Source organism: Salmo salar, chromosome ssa27, assembly GCF_905237065.1.
Source record: "Salmo salar chromosome ssa27, Ssal_v3.1, whole genome shotgun sequence".
NCBI lineage: Eukaryota > Metazoa > Chordata > Actinopteri > Salmoniformes > Salmonidae > Salmo > Salmo salar.
The window spans coordinates 29,567,501-29,588,261 of NC_059468.1; the positions used below are offsets into that span (position 1 = coordinate 29,567,501).

Sequence of the window (20,761 nt, forward strand, 5' to 3'; positions counted from 1 at the left end):
ACTGTTAAAGGTTAGTTCCAACATGTTGAATTGGGTGATAGATTTAAGCTGAGGCCAACAGACAAAGCACAGCTATAGAAGCCATTGCCAAGGTTACCACAACTACAATGCTGAGATTCTCAGAAAAAGCAAAAAGCTAGAACTTCATTGCCACACCATACCAAAAATGGAAAGCTTTTTTTTCATTATACTTTATTCATACATTTTCCAGGAAGATTTTTTTATGAGACAAAACAGATTCTATATGTACTACTTACACATCAAATTAAAATACATAATGAATCAGATTAAAATGAAAAGGAAATCTGTCTGTCTTGTCTTTGTGTCTTCTTCCTCAGAACTCCTTTCTGTCTTTTTAATAACCATTATCATGACAGTTGTCAATCTTGTGACACGCCGGTGTGTGAAGTCAATCTAGACCACCACTGGCACTCATTTGATTTGACTAGCCAGGGTTTGATACAATCGATCCATTTGATAAGAGTAGTTGGTGTTAAATGTTTTGTTGAAGACAAAAAAGCACAGCAATCCTACCTTCAGGGAACAACTCACAGCTGAGTGGAGATAGAGATATCTCTATCTGGAATGACTATTTTTTTATTTTAGGGAAGTGTGGGGGTTCTTTTAGCAATAAATAGAAAGGGTTTCGGGCAGGCTTAACTGATACCCGTGTGAGATTGACGAAGTTCTGTTTTGTGATTCTCTTCCTCCGGTCTTCATATACCTTACCCTGCAATCAGGGGCTTAGTCAAAAGGGTGGAAGGTTACAAACACATATCAGCTAGAAATGCAACATATAGACAGGAAACAAATCCCTGGAATGCGTTATGAAGTTTCATAAACAGCTCTATGCAATGCATTTCTATCTGCCGCACTACAAACACTCCACCCCATTGAATAAACCAGGGGTAGGCAACCCTGTTCCTGGAGTGCCTCTGGTACTGCAGGATTTTGTCCCAACTAGGCACCACACCTAACCAACTGAGCTAATTGATCAGTTCAGTGATTGCCTAAACTCAACAAGCCTGGTCATCCAGGTCAGTTAAATCAAAAACATGAAGTGCCTGCAGCCCTCCAGGACCAGGGTGGTCTACCCCTGGAATAAACACAGCTTTATTAAAGAGGAAGAGGGATTGGTGATTCTGGTAGAGTAAAAAAATTCTGTTTTGGAGAGGGTTTGGAGGGAGGCAAATCTGTGCCGTTCTCGCTCCCCCCCCTCCTCTCCCTTCACCGGGCACCCCTCTGTTGATGAAATGGTCTGGGCTGGTCAGTCTGGTCCTGCCGAGCAGAGCTCTATGGACGAGGCTAAAACCAGGGGATAGGGGAGCCATGGTTAGGGAATGATCTGACAGGAGACTGCGGTGGATGTTTAGAATGGTACATGTCCTGACCGGGTTTTGTCTGTGTCTTTTTTGGATGGTTTATTTCTTCTCTCGTGGTTCTCTGTAGACAATGTATATGCATGTGCGTTCCCCTTGCTGCAGAGGTGGATAGTATGTATGCATGTGTCTGTATCGATGTGACTGAGTGAGTGTGTCTTTATGAGGGCTGTGAGCCCAGCAGTCTCTCGATGGCAGCGTTGACATCTCCTCCGGTAGCGATCAGGGCCTGCAGGTTGGCCTCTCTGTTAATGAAGCCCATAGCGCCCAGCTGCTCCAGCTGCTGCTGGAACTGCACCTCCGGGGTCTGGCTCTGTAGGGCGACCAGTCAAAAATCTCTCAATCAAATGTATTTATAAAGCCCTTTTTACATAAGCTGATGTCACAAAGTGCTGTATAGAAACCCAGCCTAAAACCCCAAACAGCAAGCAATGCAGATGTAGAATCACGGTGGCTAGGAAAAACTCCCTATTAAGGCCGGAACCTAGGAAGAAACCTAGAGAGGAACCAGGCTATGAGGGGTGGCCAGTCCTCTTCTGGCTGTGCCGGGTGGAGATTATAACAGAACATGGCCAAGATGTTCAAACGTTCATAGATGACCAGCAGGGTCAAATAATAATAATCACAGTGGTTGTAGAGGGAGCAACAGGTCAGCACCTCAGGAGTAAATGTCAGTTGGCTTTTCATAGCCGATCATTCAGAGTTCGAGACAGCAGGTGCGGTAGAGAGAGAGAGTCCAAAACAGCAGTCAATCAATCAGTCAACCAACCACCAATAAATCAATCAACCAGTACAATCACAGTAAAACAGAACGAGGGAAGACAGGTAGGTGTGTGTGGTACATACCGAGGAATTCCCTCCTGCGAACATTTGGAGCATCTGCTGCATCATCAGTTGCTGGGCTGGGTTTTCCCCAGCACTCGGCGAAGAGGCAGGGTTCTCTGGAGCCACACCCCCTCCCGTGGACAGGGGAGTTGTGGGTATTCCACCTGGTAATCCGCCCACTAGTCCCCCTGGTAGACCTCCAGGGAGACCTCCTGGCAGTCCACCTGGTGCCAAACTGGGAGAGACCAAGGGGTTAGGTTGAGATTGCGTAACAGCGTATCTACTACTCAAACAACTCTTTATTTCCCATTTGAACACTTTCTCCAGGTCATGTGGTTGGGGTGTGTGTGTGTCATTGTTTTCCATTAGCGCCGGCTGTCGGCCAAACAACCGGTTAGACTCATTTTCAACTGGCTACATTTTCCACTTCATATTTTAATTTTAAAAGTTTCAATTTGCTAGTTCGAGCCATCTCCCACTAGAATGAACAATATACATCTTCTAGCGATCTGTTGAGAGGATAGGTGCCTGTCAGTTCAGTCACAAAGAGAGTGATGACAGGGGAACACAGCATAGAGGAAGAGGCAAAGCGAGAGGTTTCACTCCCGCCAAAATTCGTCCAAAATAAGTGCAACGCGTTTCTATGGGCTTATTTTGGACCCAAGCTTGTCGCCTGCCATCGGAACGACTCCAATTGTTAGGGCGGAGACATGAGCATCTTGTCATTATATGCAGATCTCTGGTTGCTGTCTAATTTATATACATGGAGGGAGAGAGAGTGCATGGTGCTCGTGAACTTGCACGTCGCATGTAATGTAAGTGGTAATAATGAGTCGAAAGCCACGACTTAGCCTAATTATTGTTTTCTGACACATTCATTTATTTTATTTCATGTAGCCAGCCAAGGGGAGTTGTGGTGCATAGCTGATTGACAACTGAACAGCAAGTGTTGACTAGTTATGAAAGGTGTCGAACTGACTGAATAAGTCCATCTATATCTCTTTACCATTCATAAATGCGGCAGCGTGGTTATATGTCCATGGCGTCACATCGGAACAAGTAAACCAAAGGATTTCCTAGATTTCAGGCCCTAACGGAATCCTGGTATTAAAACGGAATTCAACCCAAAATATTTTCTGTTGACCTTCAGTAGGGAATCAAACTAATGTATTGAAAATGTATTAATTTGGCCAAGTTTATCATAAGAAACGAACATAATGGATCAGCGATTCATATTCCCTGCAACTTTCCTGAAGAGCCAATGAAAACTCCCTGTTTGTGTATGTGTGATGCATGGTCCACCACTGCGTAGCCGTTAGCGATGATGCTAATAAACACAGTCTACTGGTAGATGGAAAGGCTTTCCAAAAAACCTTTTCAATTACATCTTAACTACAATGTTGCCTGTGCATACCTGGCAGAATGCTATCATGATTATTTTCATCAATGTAGTGGGTATTTGTTACGCAAACGCTACGATCACGTGTGCTACAAAGTCATAGCTAAACAGCCTCATGCTAGGTGCCAACTGGAATTAAAGGGTAATTACACCCAAAAATCTAAATTTCTCAGATTTTTCCCCAGACCTCAAATGTAGTCTCCTGATGTGGTTTAAGCATTGTTGTGCACTTACAATATCCAATTTTGCTTGTTTCTCTATTTTAAAAAAGTTTGATTTTGAGAGCGAAAACATGGGAAAAAATGTAACCTTGAAAATCATTTTTCAAGATAAATGTGGGCTACTTACGTCAGTTCTGTTTTAATACATCATTTGAAGAACAAACATTGTGGGAATTCATATCTTGCAGTAAAACTGTAAATAAGACTTTAATCTCAAGAGTTAAAAAAGGCTTGATGTTCTCTCTTTGACAATGTCCAAAACAACTAAACATTGAATTTGTTCATTTTCAGTCATTTAAATTGTAATGTCATGTCTTTCTACACAATACCACAACTTATTTTTCCAATCTGGGCGGTAAAGTCAAAGTATTGAATCATTTAGCTGTGTATATCAGGTGGAGTCAAGGCGTTAGAATGTACCAGAAGACACCAAATAGACCTCTTTCGGCAAAAAGGAGCTGGGGGCGACTGGCTGGGCTGGGGGGGCGACTGGCTGGCTACTCTATGTACTTGTGGAGAACACTGGTGTGTGTGTGTGTGTGTGTACACCTTGGCATGAGTCCCGGTGCCTCTGTCTGCAGTGTCTGTAGGCCCTGTTGTATCTGGAGGAGAGCCTGCATGGCTCGGGGGTTGGTCATCACAGAAAGAGCCTCTGGGTTCTGCATCTAAACAACAACAGTCACAATCAAACTAACAATGAATCAATTAACATTCTAAAACAATCTCCAAATCATCTGTTTAGGGTCCATCCAGTGTCAAGCAAGCCAATCAAGTCCTTGGGACAGGTTCAACTCTCTCTCAGTTCGAGGCAAATATGGGTGTGTGTGTGTGTGTGTGTGTGTGTGTGTGTGTGTGTGTACCTGCTGCAGGAAGACGGGCAGCTGGCTCCTGAACTGTTCCTGCAGCTGGGGGTTTCCAGCCAACAGAGGGTTATTCATCAACACCTGGGGAAGACACAGAATGTGAGAAAGACAGAGAGCAGGGGAGGGGGGCAAGAGAAAGAAAAACAGGAGAAAGAGAGAGAAAAGAAAGACAGGAGAGAGAGAGAAACAGAAGGTCAGGGTCCTGTCGTTCACCAGCTGCTTTCCCAGTGTTCACCCTCTTCCTCATATCTGTCTACATCTACATGGAGATAACTAGAGGTAAAGCACTGCCAGCTGGATCTGTTCTAGATACCTAGCGGTAAAGCACTGCCAGCTGGATCTATTCTAGATACCTAGAGGTAAAGCACTGCCAGCTGGATCTGTTCTAGATACCTAGAGGTAAAGCACTGCCAGCTGGATCTATTCTAGATACCTAGCGGTAAAGCACTGCCAGCTGGATCTGTTCTAGATACCTAGCGGTAAAGCACTGCCAGCTGGATCTGTTCTAGATACCTAGTGGTAAAGCACTGCCAGCTGGATCTGTTCTAGATACCTAGCGGTAAAGCACTGCCAGCTGGATCTGTTCTAGATACCTAGTGGTAAAGCACTGCCAGCTGGATCTATTCTAGATACCTAGTGGTAAAGCACTGCCAGCTGGATCTATTCTAGATACCTAGAGGTAAAGCACTGCCAGCTGGATCTGTTCTAGATACCTAGCGGTAAAGCACTGCCAGCTGGATCTATTCTAGATACCTAGAGGTAAAGCACTGCCAGCTGGATCTGTTCTAGATACCTAGCGGTAAAGCACTGCCAGCTGGATCTATTCTAGATACCTAGCGGTAAAGCACTGCCAGCTGGATCTATTCTAGATACCTAGCGGTAAAGCACTGCCAGCTGGATCTGTTCTAGATACCTAGAGGTAAAGCACTGCCAGCTGGATCTATTCTAGATACCTAGCGGTAAAGCACTGCCAGCTGGATCTATTCTAGATACCTAGAGGTAAAGCACTGCCAGCTGGATCTGTTCTAGATACCTAGAGGTAAAGCACTGCCAGCTGGATCTATTCTAGATACCTAGAGGTAAAGCACTGCCAGCTGGATCTGTTCTAGATACCTAGCGGTAAAGCACTGCCAGCTGGATCTGTTCTAGATACCTAGCGGTAAAGCACTGCCAGCTGGATCTATTCTAGATACCTAGAGGTAAAGCACTGCCAGCTGGATCTGTTCTAGACACCTAGTGGTAAAGCACTGCCAGCTGGATCTGTTCTAGACACCTAGTGGTAAAGCACTGCCAGCTGGATCTGTTCTAGACACCTAGTGGTAAAGCACTGCCAGCTGGATCTGTTCTAGACACCTAGTGGTAAAGCACTGCCAGCTGGATCTGTTCTAGACACCTAGTGGTAAAGCACTGCCAGCTGGATCTGTTCTAGATACCTAGCGGTAAAGCACTGCCAGCTGGATCTGTTCTAGACACCTAGAGGTAAAGCACTGCCAGCTGGATCTGTTCTAGATACCTAGTGGTAAAGCACTGCCAGCTGGATCTATTCTAGACACCTAGTGGTAAAGCACTGCCAGCTGGATCTATTCTAGATACCTAGCGGTAAAGCACTGCCAGCTGGATCTATTCTAGATACCTAGAGGTAAAGCACTGCCAGCTGGATCTATTCTAGATACCTAGCGGTAAAGCACTGCCAGCTGGATCTGTTCTAGATACCTAGTGGTAAAGCACTGCCAGCTGGATCTGTTCTAGATACCTAGAGGTAAAGCACTGCCAGCTGGATCTATTCTAGATACCTAGTGGTAAAGCACTGCCAGCTGGATCTATTCTAGATACCTAGAGGTAAAGCACTGCCAGCTGGATCTGTTCTAGATACCTAGCGGTAAAGCACTGCCAGCTGGATCTGTTCTAGATACCTAGTGGTAAAGCACTGCCAGCTGGATCTATTCTAGATACCTAGTGGTAAAGCACTGCCAGCTGGATCTATTCTAGATACCTAGAGGTAAAGCACTGCCAGCTGGATCTGTTCTAGATACCTAGAGGTAAAGCACTGCCAGCTGGATCTGTTCTAGATACCTAGCGGTAAAGCACTGCCAGCTGGATCTATTCTAGATACCTAGTGGTAAAGCACTGCCAGCTGGATCTGTTCTAGATACCTAGAGGTAAAGCACTGCCAGCTGGATCTGTTCTAGACACCTAGTGGTAAAGCACTGCCAGCTGGATCTGTTCTAGATACCTAGAGGTAAAGCACTGCCAGCTGGATCTGTTCTAGATACCTAGCGGTAAAGCACTGCCAGCTGGATCTATTCTAGATACCTAGCGGTAAAGCACTGCCAGCTGGATCTGTTCTAGATACCTAGAGGTAAAGCACTGCCAGCTGGATCTATTCTAGATACCTAGTGGTAAAGCACTGCCAGCTGGATCTATTCTAGATACCTAGAGGTAAAGCACTGCCAGCTGGATCTGTTCTAGATACCTAGCGGTAAAGCACTGCCAGCTGGATCTGTTCTAGATACCTAGAGGTAAAGCACTGCCAGCTGGATCTGTTCTAGATACCTAGCGGTAAAGCACTGCCAGCTGGATCTGTTCCATACAGCTGCCAAGGACTACTACTTGGCTCTGAGCAGGGCTGCTGATTTATGATCAGCCCCTCCCCATTATCTTATTCATTATGGTCTAGAACAGGGATTGGAAACTTTGATGTGAATGAGGGCCACAAAATCTGAACTCATCATGATGGGCCTCAGTGGCCCAAATTCATACCCACACATACAGCCCTAGCTTTTTGAGTGCCCAAAGTTACATTTCGTTGCCCCCCTCGACAGGAGAAAAAAATTGAAGTTTTAGATTTAATTTCCTGCAATTCTACACATTTTGCCATGGGGGCGGAGAGAAGACTTAGCAATTTTATGACATTTCTGTAATTCCACAAATTTTGCCATGTTGCAAAGAAAAACGTGCAGTTTTACAGCTAATTTACTTCAATTCTACTAATTTAACAATAGGGTGGAGAGAAATGTTTGTAGTTTTGAATACGATATCAGCATGAGACTGACTAACAAATTCAAATTCAATGTGGGGCCCCCCGGCCGGTAATTTGACCATGATTACAAGTTTAGATAGCTGGCTATACTAATTTACAAATCTAGAATGTTTTAGCTGACATTGGTATCTGAGTGACTGTCAGTGACTGACATAACAAGAGAAAAACTGCTGATGCACAACCAAATTTCAATATTGCACCTTGTGTATTCTACTATTCTAATGCTCAACAGTAAGTTGAGACCCTGACTGAGTTCGGGGGAAGCCCGTGGGATGCCCGTTGCTCATCCCTGGTCTAAAAGGCTAAACTGATCCTAGATCATCACTCCTACGCTTTGTGAATACAGGCCCAGATCTGCTTTATTGTTCTCATTACAATTCATTCCAAACAAACCATTCCCACTGATTCCTATAGATCCCCCTGCGTTCAGATTGGTCTCATCCCAAATGGCACCCTATTCACTTTATAATGCACTACTTTTGACAAGGGCCCTGTAGAGCACCATAAAGGAAATAGGGTGCTATTTGAGACAGATCAATGACTTCCTGATCCATGCTAATCCCCAGGGCCCACTACTCTACTGCTACAGACCTGGGAGGCCATGTCTGGGTTCTGGGCCAGAGACTGCATGATACTGCGCATGTAGGGAGCAGACAGCATGTTCTGCATCAGCTGGGGGTTCTCCGAGATCTGCTGCATCAGACTCTGCATGCCCGGACTGCTGAACATGCCTGGGACACACACACACACACACAGAGGGAGGTTGATGGTGTAGGTGTGTGCGTATGCATGCTTTTACAATCCGCCGCTTGATATATGTATGGGTATCACTAATTTATATGTATGCATTTAGGAATTCACATCCACGTGATATTGCAGTATCTCTCTTGAATGGTATTCTCTTAAGCAGGAAGTCTGTCTATGTATTCTCGTACCGTTACCCAGACTGGCAGAGTTGATGCCCAGAGGGTTGGACACATTGGGGGTGGTGCTGCCAGTGGTAGAGGAACCTGTGGTGCCCGTGCTCCCTCCACCCTCAGAGGGGTTAGTTGAACCCCAGGGGTTGGGCAGGGGCTCCCGGTTCTCTGTCCTCGACGGCTGCACCCCCCCGTCAGAGTTGCCCCCCAGGGCTGAGAAAGGGTTGTTTCCAAACTGGGATAGAGGAGAGAGATAAGTCATTAACAACCTGTTTAATAACAGTTTCTGTTCAGGACTCTCCATGGGATAGCTGAGAGTTAGTTTCTGAGGCTAAAAAAGCTCCAGAATGAGTGAATTATTACTTCCACTAAAGCCGAATTTGTACTTCGTCAGCAATGATGTCAATTGATGAACATTTCACTTAAGTGGAAGTTAGCATTCCCCTTATACTCTCCAACTAACTAAAAAAGCGATGGGAAGTAGCGAGACCAAGAGGAATAACTTCAGTTAGTGCCATAATGGGTACCTGGTCTCGTGCAGCGCTGAACATGGGTTCCTGGATGTCTGTGTACATCCTGCGCAGGGCATTGTAGCCTCCGGGGATGCTCTCCAGGTTGCTAAGCGCCCGGTCCTGGTTACGCATCATTTCCTGCATCATGGCAGGGTTCCTGGCCAGCTCCATGGTCTGAGGAGAAGGGAACAGGAAGGGGTTTTAAGGATTTGTGATGTTATGAAAGAGGACGATATTGATAGCTAGACTGGGGTCTAGGGTGTTTCATCTGTGTTCGAGAAACCACCCCTAAGACTATTTCTTTATAGAACTTAGAATGCAGCTAAACAAAGATCAGCCACTCAAAGCAGTCGAATTCCCACAGTTCAAAAATAATGATAGCAAAAACAGCACCTGCTACATGCCCCTACACCTTACTAACCAAGGCCAATTTCTGTGTACACCCCAGCCAATCCCAAGCTGTCCGTGACACAGTGCACTCTGGCCAAACCCCCCTCACCTGTCTCATAAGCTCTGGGTTGTTGAGCATGTGGGAGATCTCGGGGTTGCGCTCCATCAGCTGCTGCATCTGAGGGTTGGCCACAATCATCTGCCTCATCAGGTCTGGGTTGGACATCATGTTCTGCACCAGGGGGTTCTCCATGATCTGGGACAGCATCTCTGGGTTGGACATCAGCTGGCTCTGCATCTGCTGCTGCAGCTCCATGAAGTTAGCGGAGCCCATGCCCATGCTGCTCAGGCTGGACAAGCCACCGAACCCGGCTAGGAGGGAGGGAGAGGGGTATGGTCAGGATGCAGTGATGATAATGATGATGGTTGTCTTTCTGTATAAACTGTTGGGTGTGTGTGAGGGGGTGGATAGATAAGTGTGTGTGTATTTAGCCTAGTAAACTCACTCAGTATGTTGGGGGTCTGTGGGGGTGCCGAGGCAGGGCCTCCAGTGGGCCCTACAGTTGAAGGGTGGGCTGCAGAACTGGGGCCAGAGGAGTTGCCACTACTGCTGCCCACCTGGGTGGTGACTGAGGAAGAGGAACTAGCGCCATCTCCTGCCCTGGAGGGACAATGCATTGATCAGTTATGTTCACATCAAATTGGTATCTGCCTACAAATCTTCCATTGAAATACATGCAGGCCAGTTGTTGTGCAAACGCATCAGCTCACACACACATGGATTCAGCCCATATATTGTATATGTAAATGGCTTCACTGTGCTTATAACTGTATAGCTTCCCTCGCTGTTCCTGTTTGTACCACGGCTCCAACAAGTGATACTCTTGTTTGGAAACCCACATGACCGCCCGCTTGAAAACGTACTAACCAATTGCGCAAGTGGAGACACTTCAAGCTGTGGAGTAAGTAAGCATAGATGGCCTGAGTCAATCTAAACTCCACTACATACAGTACCAGTCAAAGGTTTGGACACGACTACAAGGGTTTTTCTTATATTTATTAAATTATATATTTTTTTACTATTTTCTACATTGTACAATAATAGTAAAGCCATCAACAATATGAAATAACATATATGGAATCATGTAGTAGCCAAAAAAGCTGCCACCGTTTGCCTTGACAGCTTTGCACACTCTTGGCATTCTCTCAACCAGCTTCATGAGGTAGTCACCTGGAATGCATTTCAATTAACAGCTGTGCGACAGTCCATAATTACTTTAAGACATGAAGGTCAGTCAATACAGAACATTTCAAGAACTTTTAAAGTTTCTTCAAGTGCAGTCGCAAAAACCACCAAGCGCTATGATGAATCTCACTTTCATGAGGACCGCCACAGGAAAGGAAGACCCAGAGTTACCTCTGCTGCAGAGGATAAGTTCATTAGAGTTACCAGCCACAGAAATTGCAGCCCAAATAAATGCTTCACAGCGTTCAAGTAACAGACATCTCAACATCAACTGTTCAGAGGAGACTGTGTGAATCAGGCCTTCATGGTCGAATTGCTGCAAAGAAACCACTACTGAAGGATACCAATAAGAAGAAGAGACTTGCATGGGCCAAGAAACACGAGCAATAGACATTAGACTGGTGGAAATCTGTCCTTTGGTCTGATGAGTCCAAATTTGAGATCTTTGGTTCCAACCGCCGTGTCTTTGTGAGACGCAGAGTCGGTGTGGTTCCCACCGTGAAGCATGGAGGAGGTGTGGTGGTGCTTTTCTGGTGACACGGTCTGTGATTTATTTAGAATTCAAGGCACACTTAACCAGCATGGCTACCACAGCATTCTGCAGTGATACACCATTCCATCTGGTTTGCGCTTAGCGGGACTATCATTTATTTTCAACAGGACAATGACCCAACACACCTCCAGGCTGTGTAAGGGCTATTTGACCAAGACGGAGAGTGATGGAGTGCTGCATCAGATGACCTGGCCTCGACAATCACACGACCTCAACCCAATTGCAATGTTTTGGGATGAGCTGGACCGCAGAGTGAAGGAAAAGCAGCCAACAAGCACTCAGCATATGTGGGAATTCCTTCAAGACTGTTGGAAAAGCATTCCAGGTGAAGCTGGTTGAGTGAAAGCCAAGAGCGTACAAAGCGGTCATCAAGGCAAAGGGTGGCTATTTGAAGAATCTCAAATATATTTTGATTTGTTAAACACTTCTTTGGTTACTACATGATTCCATGTGTGTTATTTAATATGTTTGATGTCTTAACTATTATTATACAATGTAGAAAATAATAAAAAATAAAGGAAAACCCTTGAATGAGTAGGTGTCCAAACTTTTGACTGGTACTGTATAGCTTATTCACTTCTTCAAAATGTTATCAAGCAATTCCTATTCGAATTTCTGCCAAACACTGACATATCCTACTGAAACATACAATGTTCATTCTGCTTTGAGAAGTTGCACCATCTTACTTGTGTGCCGTCTTTATGACCAGATGGACTGTCAGGCCGTCCTTGATGCCGTGCTGGTTGAGAGAGTCCCCGTCTTTCAGTATCTTCCCCGCAAAGATCAGAACCAACTGATCCTGCTTGGCTTTGAACCTCCGTGAGATCTCCTCTTTAAACTGGAGAGAGAGGTCATTGTTTGTTTGTTTGTTTGTTTGTTTCACTTTTATTTATTATATATTTCACTTGCTTTGGTAATGTAAACATATGTTTCCCATGTCAATAAAGTCCCTTAAAATGAGAGAGACAGAAAGATATGGATGGACAGCAAGAGAAAGAGGGGGAAGAAATGGGAGAAATCGGGTAAAGAAACAATTAGCTCAATAAGCGGGTTTGAATTCTAAAGTCTTGTTTCTGGGTAAATCCTCATTGCTTAACCTATTATAGGAACTCTACTACCTGATTACAAATACCACCTCATTCTTGGTGTTGTGCTTTTCACAATGGGAGAAGCTTAAAATCAAAAGAACTGAATCCAACTGTGAAACAGCAAGCATACACATTCCTCTGAATACAAGACAACACTGTGTGATTCAACACCTGGCCCCAGTCTACAACTAACTACAAAAATACTACACATATGAGAGGCACATTAAACAGGAGCAAAATAAGCTGTAGGCTATTTAGCTGTTCAGGGTATCAACCAGGACTGGAGTGACAGCACAGGAAGAAAAGTGGCATTTGCTGACAGATTCATAACAAAACAACTTAAAGTGAAACATGGGACCAGTGTATCATTCATTGGGAGAGGAGATTCACATGAACAACAATCTACAGTCCAGTAACTGACATTCAGAACAATGAGGTGCTGTTACATTCTGAAGAAGAATACTGTTTCTAGACTACCTACCTAAGAAGCGCAAATGTCCTGGAGAAACAGCTAAGATGAAGAAACTAGCTAGCTAGCATACTGGTTAGCACGTAGTCAACAAAATTAGCACAACGTTAGCTAGTTAGTAATTTACCTAACTAATGTTAGCTACTTACATAGAAGCTGACTAAATGTTTTTGTTGTCATGACTAACATACAGAAGTCACGCGACACATTTTACTGACTGTGTAATCAGGGAATTCCTTACTAGCAAGCCGGTTAGCTAAGTTCACTAACTAGGGAACATACACTGTTAAACTGTTATCAATACGGAGCGAGGAATAGTTGTGAGCCGTATTAGCTAGCTAGTTAGCTATAGAACAACGTTTGTGAATAGCGTGTCAAGTCAATAACTAGCTTTAAATGTCGCTAAACTTGCCGATTCTGAAATGTTAGCTCGCTAGCTAGCAAGCAACATGCTTACACACACAGGCTAATCAAGCAAGGCAAGTAAGTGGACAGGGGCATGATGATGTAGCATAGCAGCAAGTTGCCGCTCGCTAGCCAGCCAGCTAGCTATTACTGATTCACAAAATGAACGAACCTGAGTGACAGAGGCATCTTCCGAGATGGCGATTTCCTCCTTGTCTTTTGGGGTTTTGACTGTGACCTTGATAATAGTTCCCTCCAAACCAACAGTTGTATCATTGTTGTTATTAACAGGATCTGCGCCGCCGTTATCCGCCATCTTTACTCCTCCGATGGAATCGTTCAGATTTGGCGTCCACTTCCGGGTCAATATAGGTAATTACTTCCTTTCCAGAAATGTTGACTCATATCAATGATCTATTGAAGGCCCGCGTCACGTCTATTTCTTTGGGCACAAGCACTGTCCATTACACACTGCTCACACCCCGAGAGAACAATTAGCAGGGTTAAAGCTTATTTCCTACAATTCTACACATTTCTAAAGATACATTTCTATAAATGTTGGCATGTCTAATGTGTAGTCGTGCTATTTTAGTGACTCGAACGTTACTACAAAACCTATGGGCTAAAAAACGTGAGCTGACGTTCTAGTTGATTTGGACATTTCTGACCAGTTATAAATATCGCTCTAGTGCCACGTTCACGTGCTAGTCGGCAATAGGAAACTGACAATTATGACTTGCTAACTGGTTGTAGTTATACAAATGCCAGGTTCAACGAATAAGCAATTCGGAAATTTCAAAGTTTCCTAGTTCTGACTAGTACAGGCTTGGGAAATTATTTTCCATGGAGGGCCACATTAGAATGTATTTTTGCCATCGCGGGCCAGAATCATATTACAGGATTATACATCATGTGTATGACTGTGTTAACAGATATATCTACTGTAAATCACGTCCAGATATGCTACTTATTTTACTTTTTTAACATGCACAGAAATTTGCCACATCAATGTTCTCCTTTTGGTAGGTATTTTCATTATTAAATATGCAATGAACTACATGGAGGGAAAAGTACACGGACAGAATTCTTGTTAACGGGTTTGCACAAAAAACACAAGAAAGACAAATGAAAAGCAGATAGCACAGCCTCAGTTTCACAGGTCCTGAAATTGTCAACCATCACTTTTATCTCTATAAGGTTATCACCACCCACCCACCGCCTTGCATAATGAAGCAGACAGAAACACACCCTTATCTGCATCTGTGGCGTCTGCATCCTCTGGCCATCTGTCCCGTGAATATATGCAAACACTGATTGGAAGATTGTGTGACATGAAATGGCAGTTCCAATTGCTATGTTTTGATCAATTGATTCTGTTAAATGCCACGGTGGTGGTGGCTTTTGATGAACGGTATGACATTTCTGTCATTCGAAGATGACCTATCCCTTGCTCAGGCCTCACAGAACCATTTGTAGCTGTCTTAAGAATGGCAGAGAGTGTGTGTGTGTGTGTGTGTGTGTGTGTGCGCCTGTGTGTGTGCGCCTGTGTGTGGTTTAAGTGAGTGTATTGAAGTGTGTGTATACACTATATAAATACTGTGTCATGGAAAACTACGATCACATTGCTCAACTAACGGTGTATTTTAAAAGCAGTATTATAAGGATGCAGGTGAGCTACAGATTACATATGTATTCTGTATATTAGAGAGAGGACAACCAGTGAGACAGAGGGGCCAGCTCTCCCTATATGTGTGTCTAAATGTCTATCCATGCCACCACAGCCCCAGATCCATTGAAAGAAAAATGTTGGCTTCAGCATGTTACATTGACTTCAGCAGTACTTCATACCTATGTTCACCCACAATTCTAGAACATACCAAATACAAACAAACATAAAGAATATGGAGCCCCCCAGCCAAAGCCCCTACCCTAACCCCCTGACCCCATCCCAGCTGCCCACACTGAAAGGACTGGGGGGGTCACGTGATCCTGTGCCCCACGCGATAGTACATCCGTTACATAGGGACCGATTGTTTAAGGATTCTGCTTCCATCAACAGAAAAAACAGAGGGGATAACTTTTTGGAATTCAGCCCAGTGGAGTTCTCTTTCATTCTCCTATCTCCCCTCCTCGGCTTGCAACATCTCTCCTTCTCTCTCTCTCTCTCTCTCTCTCTCTCTCTCTCTCTCCCTCTATCCCTCTCTCCCTTTCTCCCCAGAAAGGTAGACGGTTAAGAGAGTACTTTTACTGAAGAAACAAGGTAAGGGGCATCCTAAATATATCTATATAATGTTCCCTTGATAAAAATGTATAGTTCTGACAAAGAATAAGTTACTCAACTTAATGGTGAACAGAAGTCTAAAAGGTAAAGACAATGGTGAACTAGTGATTGAATAAGCATTGATCAAACGCAATTAATTAAGTGCTTGGCAAAAGAGCTGATGTTTAACGCTGCTAGTTGTAAACGTCCATTCCATGACAGTGTTTGTTTATTATATATGGAGCACATGTTCATATATGTTAACAGGTCTCATTTTAAGACTCAGCTACAGTTGAAGTTGGAAGTTTACGTACACTTAGGTGGGAGTCTTTAAAACTTGTTTTTCAACCACTCCACAAATTTCTTGATAACAAACTATAGTTTTGGCAAGTCGGTTAGGACATCTACTTTGTGCATGACATAAGTAATTTTTCCAACAATTGTTTACAGACAGATTATTTCACTTAAAATTCACTGTATCACAATTCCAGTGGGTCAGAAGGTTACATACACTAAGTTGACTGTGCCTTTAAACAGCTTGGAAAATTCCAGAAAATTATGTAATGGCTTTAGAAACTTCTGATAGGCTAATTGACATCGTTTGAATCAACCGGAGGTGTACCTGTGGATGTATTTCAAGGCCTACCTTCAAACTCAGTGCCTCTTTGCTTGACATTGTGGGAAAATCAAAAGAAATTAGCCAAGACCTCAGAAAAAAATTATAGACCTCCTCAAGTCTGGTTCATCCTTGGGAGCAATTTCCAAATGCCTGAAGATACCACGTTCATCTGTACAAACAATAGTACGCAAGTATAAACACCATGAGACCACACAGCCGTCATACCGCTCAGGAAGGAGACGCGTTCTGTCTCCTAGAGATGAACGTACTTTGGTGCGAAAAGAGCAAAGGACCTTGTGAAGATGCTGGAGGAAACAGGTAGAAAAGTACCTATATCCACAGTAAAACGAGGCCTATATTGACATAACCCGAAAGGCCGCTCAGCAAGGAAGAAGCCACTGCTCCAAAACCGCCATAAAAATGCCAGACTACGGTTTGCAACTGCATATTGGGACAAAGATCGTACTTTTTGGAGAAATGTCCTCTGGTCTGATGAAACAAAAATAGAACTGTTTGGCCATAATGTTTGGCCAGTATGTAAACTACTTTGTCTTTTTGATTTTGTTGTCCACTGTCACCATGTCACACTTATCCCCAGTGTCGAGATTAGTACTAAACATATTCATGTTTCTATTGAAGTCTGCACCACAGTGTGTGCTATAAAGATCATAGCATACAGATACAGGTGTGTCTAACTCCCTCACCCCCTCCCCAGTATCAGTACAGGTGTGTCTAACTCCCTCACCCCCTCCCCAGTATCAGTACAGGTGTGTCTAACTCCCTCACCCCCTCCCCAGTATCAGTACAGGTGTGTCTAACTCCTTCACCCCCTCCCCAATAGCAGGAGCTATGAGGTGACCATTGCAAACTGAGTGTCTGTCATGTAATACCTCATATAATCCAGGTGTGTTTATCCCGCCTCTTCCCGTGCAGTATCAGGTACCACGCAGCGGCCACAGCAGCATCTCTCAGGATGCATAGCTTCATGGGCGGGGGCCTATTCTGTGCCATGGTGGGGAACATCCTGCTGGTGGTCTCAATGGCAACAGACTACTGGATGCAGTACCGCCTGTCAGGCAGCTTCGCCCACCAGGGCCTGTGGAGGTACTGCATGTCGGGCAAATGTTACATGCAGACGGACAGCATCGGTGAGACCACACACCATGGAGGGGTCAGGGGATGGAAGGATATAGATTATATACAGAGGGATAGCAATGACCACCTGATTTAATTCTAAATGAGTTATGATAACAGTCTGACTTGGTCTGATGAAAGGGAAGGTCTAAGTGCATGCATTCACTGGCAGAAACTTAGTAAATGGTTGCTTTACTTCATGATAGAGACCTGTTGCTGAGAATGTCGGGCCAGTAATCGAAAGGTTGCTGGTTAAAATCCCTGAGCCACTATGTGAAAAATTGTTGTTGATGTGCCCGTGAGCAAGACACTTAAACCTAGTTGCTCTGGATAAGAGAGTGTGCTAAATGCTTATAAATGTTGACTTGAACATGAGGAGAAATGTTACAAAAGGGTACCACCTAGTGTCTGGGCATGACACTACAATACCATTAATTTTCACTCTTGGCTAGAAGAAGGGATGCATTTGACAAAGGCCTCTGTTATGTCACCCTGCACACCTCTTTCACTGTTGGCCTCTAGCGTACTGGAATGCCACCCGGGCCTTTATGATCATGTCAGGGATGTCATGCTTCGCGGGCATCATTGCGGGCATCCTCTCCTTCGCCCACTTCTCCGCCTTCGAGAGGTTCAACCGATCCTTCGCTGCAGGGATCATGTTTTTCATCTCCAGTGAGTCTCATATCACACACACACACACACACACACACACACACACTAGTTTTGTGCAGTATATTCACCTCTTATATCCCCCTTCCTTCTCCCAGCTTTATTTGTTCTGCTGGCGATGGCCATCTACACGGGTGTGACAGTGAACTTCCTGGGCAAGCGCTTCGGTGACTGGCGTTTCTCTTGGTCTTACATATTGGGCTGGGTGGCACTGCTCATGACCTTCTTTGCAGGTAAGAACTGACACACAGGATCAATCACAGTACTCAACCAACCCAGTCCAAAATCAATCAACCCCCAAGTGTTAGCAGATCTGAAGAGACCAGATGGTTAAAAGCAATATGGTGATGGTTTTTCCATAGCCTTCCAATGGGTTAGGGGAGCCTGGCTGCATCATATTGCTGACGCCTATCTGAATCCATCAGACCTGATGGAAGGGTAGTGGCTGAAGGGAGGGTATGTCTACAGCTGGATTCTGATGCAATGTCCATTGTCCATTAACCTGTATGTGCTCTATGTGTTCCAGGGATATTTTACATGTGTGCCTACAGAATGCATGAATGTAGGAGAGGGGGCGGCCCTACACGCTAGAGAGAAAGACACAGCAAGATACACAAACTGTTTTTAAAAAGAGGAACATTTTACACTAAATGCATGACCATGTTTATCCAGAGAGGCCAACATATGACAGAAAGCCTTTCCGACTGCATGGGCCTCCATTCCCTGATGTTTCCAATGGATTTCCTGGATAAATAAAGGTTTGATAAAAAAAATATACAACCGCTTTCTGCCATTCACGTCAAAGGAACATTTACGAGAATGATAATGCATTTATTTATGAAGTCAATATGACTCATTTCATTATCTATGTGCAGTTAACAGGAGAATATGTTTCAAAATGGCTGACACTGCAAGGGTTATGATATCTCCGTAGTGCCTTTTTCAAGAGATGGCTTTTTGTACATGCAAATGTATTGTAGTTTTGATAAGGAATATGGGCAGTGATGCTGACTTTACAATTTCTCATATTTTCAATAAAGTTCCTCTCTAAATTTTTTGTTGCCTCTAAGTTGATCCTTAATCCACCTTTCAATGGCTTATTTTCCTTATTTTCCATCCCTTTCTGAGAAGAGGTTTTAGTTATGGGTTGTTTTAGTGAGGCTGGCCGTCTCACACAAAGTTATACCACAAGATGGCGGCACTAAACCAGTTTACATGAGCAGGGCTTTGCACATAGTGCTAGATGGGTTGCTTCTGTTGCCTGGGAAATCCCATTGCCAAAGCTACCGGATGATGGTGAAAGAGGACCACACCTTGCAACAGGTAAAGATTTGTCATACATTGTGGATATTATTTTCCTTGTTCTATATCTACCACAATGAATCATGTTTTTACTCTCCCAGAGGCGAAGCATTAAAGAGTGGGCCCAAGGTGGCCCCAGACACAAGCTAAAACCTGAAACCTCCAGGACATATCAAGATGCTTTTTATAGTTGAGAAAATGTTTATAAATTGCTTGGCTGGGCTGATGCGCAGTCAGACGGAAAATAGTAAATTGACATTTTAACATCATAGATTTACCCTGTGGTAATACTGGAATAGACACCAGCTGGAATGCGGTTTTAACCAATCAGCATTCAGGATTAGACCCACGTCAGCCACCTGTTGTATAATCTGTAATAATGAAAGTATTGCACAACCAAGTGGAAAACAATACATCAAGGTAAAATCCAGAAGGTTTCTCAGGGGGTTCACTAGGGCTATATGAACTGGCATGATGTCAACAGTCTGACAGGAGATAAGAATCCCACACGCTGAGTGAAGCCAGTCACCTTTATTTCACAGCTTAGTTGTTTATGATAAAGGGCTTCCCTCGAACCCCAGCCCTCGTCCTGTGGAAACTCCCATTGTCCTTTACGGTTGTTGACGTCTTTAAGAATATTTTTTGTTTAACAGAACTACTGAAGGAACACGGGGGGGGGCATAGACAATGAGAGAAGAACGGGCTAGAATGTGAGGAAGAACAGAATGTGACGGATAATTCCTGGACCACCGGGGTGGGGTGGCAACATGTTCTTTCCAATGCTAAGTCCATAATCACAGCTTCCTCCTCGACTGAGATATTTGGCAATTATCATCATCTGGAAGGGAAAGTAACAGTAAGCGTTGAGGTAATGGGTGATTGGGCTATTCCTGAACCACAAACCATGACAGAAATGTAAATACATAGTCGCCAAATGCATACCTCTGTCCAAATTTCCTTACTTGGTGCCTTTGGCATCCTTACTTGGCCCCCTTTGTCCACACAGTGTACTGTTCTGGACAGATGTATTCAATGCCAGTAACAGTGAATCTGGACAAGAAAATATGTAATGGGTCCGCACTGAAAAATATTTTGTGTAAAGCTTTCTTTTATTTTATTATTTTTACTGCATCATGGATACCATAGCGTCTCAGTCGTTTCGGCTTAACAGCCTTCTCAGTGTTAAGGTCTTCATAAAACCAGTAACAGTGACAGCAAAACAGGTTGTCTGCAAACAGAGGGTACATTTGGGGATAGTTCTCCACCATCACGTGGTTCTAGAGAGTCACAAGTGGATGCTATCTGTACTCTTTGACAGTATTACACATAGATTTGTTTGTGTGACTGAATGTTTGTCTGGGATTCTCTACTTGCACATTCATCTTCTGCACATCTATTCACTCCAGTGTTTAATTGGTATATTGTAATTACTTTGCCACCATGGCCTATTTATTGCCTTACCTTCCTTAT

At 44.1% G+C, this 20,761-nt stretch overlaps 2 protein-coding genes across 2 annotated transcripts; one reads left to right on the top strand and one right to left on the bottom strand.

Moving 5' to 3' along the window:
• Positions 1 to 175: 175 nt before the first annotated feature.
• ubql4 (Ubiquilin-4) lies at positions 176 to 13,636 on the bottom strand. Its single transcript, NM_001139837.1, is given in 11 exon segments — positions 176 to 1,692; positions 2,226 to 2,439; positions 4,374 to 4,489; positions 4,685 to 4,768; positions 8,319 to 8,458; positions 8,663 to 8,879; positions 9,172 to 9,330; positions 9,656 to 9,918; positions 10,053 to 10,207; positions 12,032 to 12,183; positions 13,480 to 13,636. Coding segments are annotated over 11 exon segments (1,797 nt in total). The 5' UTR covers positions 13,624 to 13,636; the 3' UTR covers positions 176 to 1,539.
• A 1,720-nt stretch (positions 13,637 to 15,356) lies between these two features.
• On the top strand, positions 15,357 to 19,041 carry LOC106588892 (lens fiber membrane intrinsic protein). The gene is made up of 5 exons (XM_014178416.2): positions 15,357 to 15,567; positions 17,120 to 17,334; positions 17,843 to 17,992; positions 18,088 to 18,222; positions 18,516 to 19,041. Exons 2-5 carry the CDS (start codon positions 17,160 to 17,162, stop codon positions 18,578 to 18,580), a joined length of 525 nt encoding a protein of 174 aa, XP_014033891.1. The 5' UTR covers positions 15,357 to 15,567; positions 17,120 to 17,159; the 3' UTR covers positions 18,581 to 19,041.
• The last annotated feature ends 1,720 nt before the right edge of the window (positions 19,042 to 20,761 follow it).